General features: G+C 35.4%; 1 protein-coding gene across 1 annotated transcript in view; it reads left to right on the forward strand.

The window, feature by feature from the left end:
- The first annotated feature begins 575 nt into the window (after window positions 1-575).
- LOC123660927 (cilia- and flagella-associated protein 61-like) overlaps window positions 576-12,489 on the forward strand; it is a 29,281-nt gene continuing 17,367 nt past the window's right edge. The window contains exons 1-13 of the mRNA XM_045595946.1: window positions 576-721; window positions 1,734-1,868; window positions 1,943-2,103; window positions 2,844-2,988; window positions 3,516-3,651; window positions 4,105-4,250; window positions 4,598-4,682; window positions 5,299-5,513; window positions 9,195-9,283; window positions 10,153-10,270; window positions 10,473-10,584; window positions 11,877-11,953; window positions 12,036-12,212. Of these exons, the coding sequence (XP_045451902.1) occupies window positions 576-721; window positions 1,734-1,868; window positions 1,943-2,103; window positions 2,844-2,988; window positions 3,516-3,651; window positions 4,105-4,250; window positions 4,598-4,682; window positions 5,299-5,513; window positions 9,195-9,283; window positions 10,153-10,270; window positions 10,473-10,584; window positions 11,877-11,953; window positions 12,036-12,212 (1,742 nt within the window). The remainder of the gene's footprint in view (window positions 722-1,733; window positions 1,869-1,942; window positions 2,104-2,843; window positions 2,989-3,515; window positions 3,652-4,104; window positions 4,251-4,597; window positions 4,683-5,298; window positions 5,514-9,194; window positions 9,284-10,152; window positions 10,271-10,472; window positions 10,585-11,876; window positions 11,954-12,035; window positions 12,213-12,489) is intronic.

Consider the following 12,489-nt stretch of genomic DNA (forward strand, 5'->3'; position numbering starts at 1 on the left):
AAATTAAATTATTTTTATTAGTGTATTATGTGTTCTGTATATTAAGTGTATTGATTTAATTAGTTAATAAATGTTCTTTATTTTTATGTGTAAGCTCAAACAGCTGCTTGAGACTGTGTGTCGAAAGTGCTTTTATCCATTTTTATTTTCTATAAATTTCTAAAATTCGTAATGTTTGAATTTAAGAATATTAAATAAACATAAGTCTATAAACATAATTTGGTTTTATTTATTGCACTTTATTATTATACTAGTAATTGTACTAAACCAATCTTAAATCACCTTCCTTCCTAATCCTTCTTATTAATACTATTTTTTTATCCATGTTGGGAAAACGTTTGAGTGTACACATTCTGATAAATACTTTTTGCTAGACTGAGGCGAAGCTCAAAAGAATAATTATTTTTTAAAGAAAAATTATCTTTGAAATAAATTGTCATTGTGATGTTTCTTTACTTCTTAATGTGATTAAGACACTTTTGTAGACTTAAATAGAAAAAGGTGTACTTACAGTAAATTATATTCTATCTTTTTTGTTTGGGACATCTTCAACTTTGAATACCAGTATTTTGATAATGGTATCTAGAATTTTGCGAGCAACACCTTTAGGTCGCTTGCGGCTTGCAGAAACAGAGGATGTTTCAAATATTATGTCTCTTGTTACTGAATCTATGGCAAAGAACTTTCGTATCAACAAATCTTCCGATATCGCATATCTCATGTAAGTGTTTACACTGAACTAACTAATTATGCAAAACAACTTAAAAGCACTGCAGATCCAAATGGCGCGAGTATTTTGACGAGCGTTCGCAATTGAAAGGTTTATGGTATAAAACAGTACAGTCTGAGCTGCTTCGTTACCCATGGTTCGAGGAAAATAAGATGGACAGAAAGCATGTAGTGGCTTTGTTGAAAATGCGTATTGGTCACATTCTATCCAACGAGTTCATAAACTTAATGGGAAAACTGATTCTCCAAATTGTCTTGTTTGTGATGTCATTGACGATGTTTATCATGTAGATGTTTATCATGGAGTGTGACCGGAACGTATCTGAGAGACAAGTGCTAGGCTGGGGATTCGATGTAGGGGCTTGCAACAGCGCCTTGGCCTCTCCCTTTTCGGAGGATGCTAGGGTGCTATGCAGGATGTTATTTACTGTATATCTAAGAGAATAGGTAAGGTTAGAATGTTAGATCAATCATATTGTAAGTGTCAAAAGTTAGGATATGCAGGGGGACCGAGAACAAATCACACTTAACTGTGGCTTTGTTCTTGGTCCGCGGTGTATTATTATTATTATTATTCTAAGTATAATGTTACTCATTGTTATATGGCTATGTATTTGTTTTTTTTTTTGTTGTCATTTTGTCTAATTTCTGTTACGGGGGTGACATATCACTAAGTAATTAAACTCACATTAAATAAAAAGTTAAAAAAAAATAATAACAATACAAAACGCAGGTAGGTACTCGTAAAAATGATTTCTACTACTGCTACTCGTAAAAATTATTCATGCCCACACTTTTTAATTTGTATAAAACCTAACAACCTGACAATAACGAAAACTAAAAAAAAAATTGGTGCAGATGTTTGGAAACTGCGCGTCACCTTTATCACGTATTCACTTTTCGGCGATTTATTTTTATTTGTATATACGGAAGATAGATTTGTTATTATTAGATTGAACATTTGGTACAGTAGGTAATAATGGCTTTAAATTTAATTTTTGTAGTGAAACTTGTATTCTGTCAATATGCCAGCTAGATATAAATGAAACAATCGTCGGTTGCTTAATACTAAAAGATTATCCTTTAGTACCTTCGGTGAACCCCGGTGCTTGGGAAGATTTTGTCTGGACGAAGTTCAAGTAATTTTAAAACATTCGAATATTACTGTATATATAGACTTACATAATTAATAAAATGTGTAATTGGTAATTAGACTTCTAGAATTAAATGCGCGAAACACGCTCTTCATCCATATGCTATGCTGGAACGCAGTCTATGCTCGAGAAGCAGTTGACAACATGTTGAAATCTGTTTTTATGCATGACCCTTATTTGCATTATATTGGAATGATGAAATCCTTGGTTAATTATCAGTGTAAGTGAAAAAAAATTAACCGACTTCAAAAAAGGAGGAGGTTTCTCAATTCAACCGTTTATAATTATTTATATTAATGTATGTTCGCGGATAACTTCGTCGTTTATGAACCGATTTTGATAATTCTTTTTTTGTTGGAAAGGAGATATTCCAAGTGTAGTACCATAATAGGAAACCAGGATCTGATGACGGCATCTCAGAGAAATCGAGGGGAACCTTGGAAAATCGTAGTGACGACTAGTGCGTTTGTTAATTTTTTTTTCGTCTACTTTCGTTGTATTATTTGTCGATGTAATGGAAGTCTGTTTTTGTGCGTTTGTTAGCAAACACAATTTTTACATATTTGTTGTTATAATCCCACACGAAAAAAAAAAACGACTTCTATTCATCGACATCGACAAGTAATAGGTACAACAAATATTATAAACAACACAACATAGTTGAAAAAATAATGAATTAAAATATGCATTATTGGAGATAAATCGAAAAGTACCTAATACTGATTATTATGAGATCTAAAGACTACATACATACTCTCATAATAAGCACTAGCTTTCGATAAAAAAAAAAAATAGTCAAAATTATATATTTTAGGTACACCCAGTAAAAAGTTTTGAGTTTGCACACATAAAAAAATATAATTGAATTGAGAACCTCTTACTATTTTAGAAGTCTACTACTCTCTCTTACTATTTTAGAAGAAGGATATATTATTATTATTATACTGTTATAAATTTTAGTGCTAGTCCCTGGCCAGTCTCGTTCTGAGGCTTCATTTAAACGTATTCAAGCTATAGAACGTGGTATTCCTGGGGACCAACTGCCAGCGCTGTGGATAGCTGAAAGGAAAGAAGTTAGCCCCAGGCTGAGGATAAGACGCGCTGTGTTAGATCATTTTCAGTATAAATATTCCAAACTTGAACATTTGTGACATTGAAACTATTTGGACCGTTTGCAAAATGACTTAGTTCTATCTTTCTGTCTATTAGTACCTATTTACAACAATCGGAATTATTAGTGATTAAACCTAAAGAACCGTTTTGGTTCGGAACTAGGATGGATGAAATTTGGTATTTATCTTTAAGAAAAAATTAAATTGAAGCCTATAAACTACATTTACGTGTTTAGTAGTTAAATTTTTAGATTAGGTAGATACTTACATTTCTCTGATACTACAAGTGTATCTACCTAATACAATTTTCTGGACGTGGCATCCGAAATAGGTAAGTGTGGTCCTACATCATGTTGCGATTCCACCTTGAGTAAGATATATATATATATATATATATATACATATATATACCTACGACATATATATATATATATATATATATATATGTATATACCTACGACAATATCATTTTTAAATCAAATTCATCAAATTTTTATTAATCATAGGTTTCTATTAATAGAGAAGAAGACAATGATGATTTAGTTCCAATAATAGAACAGTATTCAACACGTTTGCGAGAACTTTACGGTGATTTCTACATAAGTGAGTTAATATCGCGGCATCCTGAGTCGGAACGAGTCCTTCTGGTGTGTGAGGCACGTATACCTCTTGTCCTAACATAATGAGGAATAACAGTTTTATATGTTTTAGTTGGTTGATTTAGCCTATAACATTCACTACTGGCTTTTTCTCCTTCCTTAAGCTCTATGTAGAAGAGGGGTCGGAGCTTAATTCACTAAGTTGCACTACTGCGGGTTGGCGGGTATTTTCCTTACTAGGAGTAGCCTATTTAACGTTCGCTATCAGGTGTCTGTGATAACAACTGGTACCTATAGTTAGTTTTACGTGCTCTTCGAGGCATGGTTAGGAGACCAAAAAGGTAAGACATAAGAATAGAAACAAATATTTGTATAAATACAAATGTAAAACGGTGTTTAGGCAGCTTCACGCACAACTACACCAAAGCGGGTGTGAGAGTTTTGTATTGCAATAAAGATTCAAACGACAAGACGTATTCGTATATACTGTTAGTTGACTTTTATCTTTAGCATAAAGAGTTAGCAGTGGGAGTTATGTGCTTAAACACTCAAATCAACTACGAGGCTTTGGAGGGGAGTTTTGAACTTTCTCCTTTCGCCGGTCTTAGACAACTCGACAGTCCACCGAAGCCTCGAGAACACGATTCTGCTTTAAGGTAATAAATTAAGTACTAAAAGAAAAAAATTCATAATTGTGAACCTATAATTTAATTTGTAACTATGTACCTGTATCGTTAAAAAAAGATCAACCCTGCTAATCCACCTTTCACAAGTAAATAAAATGTTTATTTTTTTTACGTAACAATACGTATTGTAATTGTAATAGAACCAAACAAACTTTTCATCTTCATTATCTTGCTATAGATAAAAATAATCAGGTTAAGTTACAATATTGAAGAAATAGCATAAGATTATTATTAGCATAGCATGTTAAAAGGAAACTTTATAAAGATGAAACAGGATTTAACTGAAAATTTACTAAGATAAAAATGTTTTTTATCAGTTTTCTTACGAGTGCTGGCAACAATGTTGAATCTAAGCAAGTATCCGCCTCGGAAATACCTGTCACGAAAGAAACAAAATCAAGGGTACCAATTTAATTTAATTTTTTCACTTTAAATTTCAATTTGCTGGGCAAAGAACTTTTCCCCAATCTCTTACTGGATTTGTTGATTTTCATATCTTAGTCCGCAAGTTCCTCACGATTTCTTATCTGACAATTAGTTAAGTACCTATGTAAAGAATTTTGATGATAAAAGCACATTAAAATAACTCATCTGTGATACTATGCTACTACGGACTACCGTGTAACTCTGGTTTCAAATTAACTGAATCATCTCCGTGCGATTTTTTTTTTACAAAAGATTAGATACAGGAAGTAGGTAATTTAGTATGGAACAAATAATAAGTTAGTCATATTTCTATCTTTCTAAGTATGGTAAATTGTATCGCATAGGTAAACGTTATAAACTTTTAGAAAGGTGAGGGTTACATAATTATGTAAGGATTGGGTAGTAGATGCATGTTTGTTACTCTTCAATTTGTATTGAAATAATTGAAATCATGTTAACTCATAGACTTGAAATTTTTTTGGCAATAGGTACGGTAGGGGGTAGTAAATGCATAGGATTTAAGTGAAACAGCAAAATGAAGCTTTACTAATTTTAAATAAATTCGTAAAATATAAGAGATACTTTCCCTTAGGTTACGTGGGTATTTGAAGAAGACGTTTTTAAAGATATCTCCAGGGGAACAGAAGAAAGGTCTCGTCCACAAGCGATGCAGGAATGTCAATTAGACATACTTCAACTGTTAGAAGACGAGGAAGACGAAATGGAATATGATATTGTGAACATTGATACCGATTTGTTGAGATTACCGCGTCTCTTTATGAATGAAGATTTTATTAAGAAACCATGGTACGTTTTTTAAGTTAGGAGTTATTTTTCTAACTATAAAAAAAAACTTTATGAACAAAAAAAAACCTTACGATATTGAAGCCTACCTAACTGATTTTGCTTGAAGAAGCTTACATAACTGAGTTTAAGTTGTTTTCGCCGTTTCGTTACCTATGGTCTATTTCACGTAGGATGGGTACGGTGACACATGTCAAATTAACTGTATAGTGAGGTGACCATGCATAATTAATTGATGTAATTCGATTATCGAGTACAAATGCGGTTAACCTTTAATCGATTATATAAATTTTTTTTTAACTGCTTATTAAAAATTAATCATCGCTATAGTGAATAAATAATATTTTAAGGGTGGTGTTATACGCGAGAAATGAGCTATCGACAAACCCATTAACACAGCTCACGTGGCAAATTATTAGTCGTTCGCCTTTACCCTCCGGTACTTTAGTCGAAGAATGAGCAGTGTCGTCTGTCCATACTTTGCCAACAGTATGATTGGCGTTCAACCATGTCTAGTCAAGGAATACTACGTTGTTCCAATCCGTAATGTTTTTCGCCTTTTCTAAGAATGTCACAAAGTTTTCACGCACTTTTCCGTTTGTTAACTTTTTTTTTATTTTATGGAAATCCAATTTTATTTAAAAGTCGCCATAACGATGTCACACTTCCATTAAATAATTTAGCACCTTTCAAAGACATTCATTATTGTAAAACTGTGGGCAACTCATTTCTCCGCTAATAATCATATTCAACCGCAACGACCAAACATTTATTTCCTTTGCCTCTTTTTGGGAGTCGATAACTTATTATCTTCCATATTGGTGTCACCATACTTTTCTTTACTTATTTTTGACACTAAGCTGTGTGGCTACGGCAATAAAGAATATAGCCACCAGCGTCTCTTCCCGTGGGTGTCGTAGGAGGCGACTAAGGGATAACACAGTTCCACTACCACTTTGAAACTTATAAAGCCGACCGATAGCGGGATAATCATTCAACTGCTGGCTTTGAAATACACAGGCCGAAGATGGGCAACAGCGTCTTCAGTGCGACAAAGCCGGCCCTGCGGTCACCAACCCGCCCAGTGTGGTGACTATAGGCAACACACATGAGTTCACGCCATTTTTTGGCACGAGCTTGTGGAGGCCTATGTCCAACAGTGGACTGCGATAGGCTGAAGTAATTTTTGACACTGTATTACGCCTAATTTCAAGTGCCTGTGCAACTCGATCCACTATGTGGTTGACAGATAATAATGGACCGCTATTTTCTCACTCCCGTTCAAAGTATTCCCGAAAGCGGACAACCAATTGACTGTTTGAAACGGTCTTCTTTTGTTCTTTTCGGCATTTTACAGAACAGAACACACACACAAAATGAATAACTAAAAAAAATAATAACAGAACTTAACTACAATAAAACAGCAACAAATACAAATATAGCAACTGGCAAAACCAAAACACGGGAAGCATACAAGAGACAGAAAGTACTGATTGAGATATCTCGAGTCATTGAGATGACGCGATTCACAAGATGGCCGTTACGATTATTTATTTTAGCCGATTACTACGTGTCAATCCCTCTCATTAAACGTTTCGTTTCATGCCTGTAATTTTAAGTTATCATTTTTTCTGTACCTTTTTTATTTTGTTTAAAATGTAAAAACGCATATATAAATACAATTTCAATCTAATCAAGCATTATTATTTGCTTTGGAAACTAATTGGTAATTTTTAAAAATGTATATTTATCCGATTTGTTGAAAATAGTGAGCGTGTATTGGAACATGTCAAATGTCACCGTACCCTTCCTATGTGAAATGGATTATAGTAGGTACCTATAATATAAGGTAGAAGCATTGCTTGGCTTGAAACACTGGTTATTTACCTTTTAAGAATGGTGGACTCAGGAATAAAATGTCTGTTTCGCTAAAATATCTGGAGTTGATAGTTTTTTTCGTGTAAATAAAAAAAAAATCGTAGGTGTAGGTAACCGACAATATTTATCTTTACTATTGAAATAAACTTTGCACTTGATAAATAAGCACATAAAAACAATGAATGAAACCGAACGGAACAAATGAGTTTAGTGAGACTTATTCATTTTGTTACTAATGAAAAGTAGTTCATTGTATACTGAATGAAAAGCTCCTAGCATACCTCGAGTTGAATGACCTCCTGTCGGACCAGCAATACGGTTTCCGCCGTAACAGGTCCACGGGGGATCTTTTAGTGTACGCCTCGCACATCTGGGGCGAAGCCTTGGACAAGCACGGAGAAGCGCTAGCTGTCTCACTTGATGTATCGAAGGCATTTGACCGGGTCTGGCATGAGAGCCTATTGAGCAAGCTTTCAGCTTACGGAATACCCCCGAGCTTGTGTGACTGGATATCAGATTTCCTGAGTGGACGATCATTTCGGGTGGTCTTAGATGGCTCCTCGTCTGAGTTGATGGCGGTTAATGCCGGTGTCCCTCAGGGATCAGTTCTCTCTGCAACCCTCTTCTTGATTCACATAAATGACCTCCTCAGGCCCGGTATCTTTGGATACGCGGATGACAGCACTGTTACGGAGAGATACGTGTCCGGTCCCCGAGCTGGTGGGGCTGAAACTCATGAGCATAGAGAGGCCCTGGTTGAACGCATGAATTTGGCTTTGAAAGAGGTATCCGATTGGGGTGACGCCAACCTAGTCAAATTTAATGCTTCCAAAACACAAGCGTGTCTTTTCACTGCTAAACGGAGTCCATTCCCATTAGCCCCAACTTTCCGGGGTGTATCTGTTCCGATCACCGATAGTATTGATCTTCTAGGCATAAATATTTCGTCTAATATGAACTTCGGACAATGCATAGAATCCAAGGCAAAAATTGCTGGTAAGAAACTTGGTATCCTCAATAAAGTCAGGCAGTACTTCACACCGGAACAGCTTCTTACTCTCTACCAAGCACAAGTTCGATCGTGTATGGAGTACTGCAGCCACTTATGGGATGGCTCTGCCAAGTACCAGCTCGCTGCTTTGGATTCTGTGGATCGACGCGCCAGAAGACTCATCGGTGACAAATCGCTGGTTCGCTCTAGACTTCAAAGTCTCGAACATCGGCGCAGGGTTGCCTGTTTGTCGGTATTTTACAGGTTGTATTTCGGAGAGTGTGCTCTAGAACTATACAATTTGGTTCCACCATCACCTTTCTACCACCGAACCGCAAGGCATCGCATGAATCTGCACCGCTATGTGGTTGAAATCCCACGATCTCGCACTAAACGATTTGCTTCCTCGTTCCTAATACGCACCGCTAAAATTTGGAATGCCCTTCCGGCTTCCGTTTTTCCAACGAACTATAACTTGGGTATCTTTAAATCAAGAGTGAATAGGCATCTTCTAGGCAAGCGCGCACCACCTTAGGCTGCATCTTCACTTGACTTCAGGTGAGATCGCAGTCAAGCGCTAGTTTATATATTTAAAAAAAAAAAAAAAATACTGCTTTCGCAGATCACGTCCAATGTTTTCAGGGACCATCAGTAATCCGTGAACCACAGGGACCAATCATTGATTTAAAACAAATAGATAGGGATGATTGAAACAAGAAAAATAAAATGAGAATATGATGGATATTTTGATAATTAGGCGGTAGATGTTTTATATTAAGTGATTATTAATTCAAAGAATTAAAAAAATATTATAGGTTTTCGGAAATAGATCAGCAGCCTCAGCACCGAAAAGAATCTATGTTTGAAAATAAATGCCTTATTAAAGATACACCAAAATCACATAGTAAGTTTTTATTTGGAATATTACTTAAGTTAAATTTTTATTGTTGGTAGGTATATATTCGAAGTCTGTAGTACATTGTAATAGATAATGGTTTTTTATACTATTAGGGTGACAAACAAGTGTATGGCCTACCTGATCGTAAGCGTTTATATTACTTTTACAAGACGCCCTTAATAGTTAACACCAGAATCATCGCGAGTGTTTTGTTAACCCATGATCTCTGGCAGACGCCGCGTTGGCGTAACGGTTACAGCTATGAATTGTACCTGTTGCGTCGGCGGTTGCGGGTTCGATCCCCGCACATGACAAACATTTGTATTGGCCATACAGGTGTTTGCCGTGGTCTGGGTGTTTCTGCAGTCCTTGTGGATCTCCCCACCGTGCCTCGGAGAGCACGTTAAGCCGTCGGTCCCGGTTGTTATCATGTACACCTGATAGCGATCGTTACTCATAGTAGGGAATATATCCGCCAACCCGCATTGGAGCAGCGTGGTGGATTAAGCTCTGATTCTTCTCCTACATGGGGAAAGAGGCCTATGCCCAGTAGTGGGATATTACAGGCTGAAGCGACGAAACGTCGATCTCTGGCTGTCTTCTTTCTATCTTGCCACAGGCGCACAGTACTTGAGAGCATTATTGTATGCAAGGTTTATGTACTCCTCCAGACTGGCTTGTCCCGATATACTTATTGCAGGAAGTTTTGTGCTGTGCTCTACCTCAATGAAAACTAAAACATAATCATATTTAGACATTATGAATACCTAGATTAAAAAGTACACGATGTTACCTACTTTTTTTTGCATTACCCTTTATGAGGTTAACAGAAACGAGTACCTTTCAAGAATCCTTAAATTATCTAATTTTTTTAGCAAGTCCGACGTCGAGCTTCGTATCACAGTGTAAAGTAACGGAACCTACTCGTTACTCTGGTGCTCCAAATGCATTTTTACTAGAATTGTTCGCAATGCATCCCGACTATGATGAAAGGTTGTTAACATATTAAGATTTATTACAATATATTTTTGATTTAAATTGGGTAACAATAACAAAGGTCCATTATAACACAAGGACTGATGATTTTAAAATGTAGTTATTATACATTAACACAAATAATATTGTAATAAATATAGAGTTACATTAAGTAGGTAAGCAGTCGATATTTAATAAGATTTTCCTATTGTCAAATCAGATACGGCTTTGACATGCTCGAAGCAGCGTATGATCTATTTCCTGATAGAGATTACTGTGTTATGTGTCTGCCCTCAAGTCACACGTGTTTTCCGCTTCTTGAACATTTTACGGTATATTTTTTTACTTTTAATTTTTACAATTATGAACTTATTTTAAGTGTTATAATAAAAAAACTTCTAATTAAATTTACAAAATTGATTTATGTGCCTTTTTAACCGACTTCCAAAAAAGGAGGAGGTTCTCAATTCGACTGTATTTTTTTTTTTTTTTTTATGTATGTTACATCAGAACTTTTGACCGGGTAGACCGATTTCGACAAATTTTGTTTTAATCGAAAGGTGGTGTGTGCCAATTGGTCCCATTTAAATTTATTTGAGATCTGAGACCTACTTTTCGAGTTATATCTAATAATGCGTTTTTACTTGACGCTTTTTTCGTCGACCTACGTTGTATTATACCGCATAACTTTCTACTGGATGTACCGATTTTGATAATTCTTTTTTTGTTGGAAAGGGAATATCCCTAGTTTGGTACCGTGATAAGGAAACCAGGATCTGATGATGGGATCCCAGAGAAATCGAGGTAAACTCTCGAAAATCCGTAATAACTTTTTACTGGGTGTACCGATTTTGATAATTTTTAATTTAATCGAAAGCTGATGTTTATCATGTGGTCACATATAAATTTTATCGAGATCTGATAACTACTTTTTGAGTAATCTTTGATAACGCGTAGTTGCTTGACTATTTTTTCGTCGATCTACGTTGTATTACTCTTCGATGTAATTGAAGTCGGTTTTTTTTTTCGTTTGCGAGCAAACACAATTATGTTTTATGTAAGATACTAAGTATAAGCTAGCAATTAGTAGCTAGTAAGCTAGCAGTAGTAGGAATATTGAAGTAACCATAAAAATTAATAGTACCTACCTATTTATATATATTAATTGTAGTAGTAACTAGTAAAGCAAAATTTAGTTATATGAATCACGTTCCACGTGAAAAAAATACTAGACCTTTTTTAAGTAATTTGACTGTTCTAATTAGGTAGACTCGTTACGCATGATATCTTTCGTGAGCGCGTAAGCACGACTATATTTTACAATGAAAAACAGTTTACAAGAGATTCTACTTATACTACTCCGTGTTCGTTTCCATATGCGGTTCTTATTTGTATGCGGCAGTTAGTATTAATATTTCACTTTATCCGACGTCTTTTTGGGTTAAGTTAAAATAATATTGGTAGGTTATGTACAAGTACGTTGCTAGAGTAGCTCGTATATTAAGACAAAGTAAAATTTTAAATAAGGCACGGAAATAAATTTTTACCCGGAACGTTATTTATAAAATTTCTAAGTATAATAAAATTGAAAATAATAAGTGTTATTAAAAATAATAATTTACAGCTTGTGACGCCGTATAACTTTCGACTGCGCTTCATCAATGAAACTCTTTATGTAGCTCATGTTAACTCAGTCAGGGGGTAAGTAGTACCAGGTATTATTATGCAACTTCATTTTATAGAAAAAATATTATACTTTTTTAATCGTTGATTTACTTTCTAGAGATGTAAGAGTACGTCAAGCAGAAGCATACGATATACCAAAATTAAAAGATGTTTTAGAACACTCACCCAGAAAGCAAGACTTGTTTGACTTATTTGAAGCCAGCTTGAATTCAGTATCATTGTCCTCATACGTTTTTCTAAGCCAAAATCAACCTATAGGATTGATTATTCTTGGGTAATATAAAGCTATAAGTAAACTTATTAATTTCACAAAAACAAATGTAAAATTCCGCTACCACCTTGGAACTTAAAAAGCCGACCGGTGGCGGGATAACTATCTAACTGCTGGCTTTGAAATACACAGGCCGAAGACGGGCAGCAGCGTCTTCGGTGCGACAAAGCCAGTACTGCGGTCATCAACCCGCCTGCCCAGCGTGGTGACTATGGGCAACACACATGAGTTTACGTTATTTTTGGCGTGAGCTTGTGAGGCCTATGTCCAGCAGTGGACT

The sequence above is a fragment of the Melitaea cinxia genome, chromosome 16, assembly GCF_905220565.1.
Source record: "Melitaea cinxia chromosome 16, ilMelCinx1.1, whole genome shotgun sequence".
In the NCBI taxonomy this organism is placed as follows: domain Eukaryota; kingdom Metazoa; phylum Arthropoda; class Insecta; order Lepidoptera; family Nymphalidae; genus Melitaea; species Melitaea cinxia.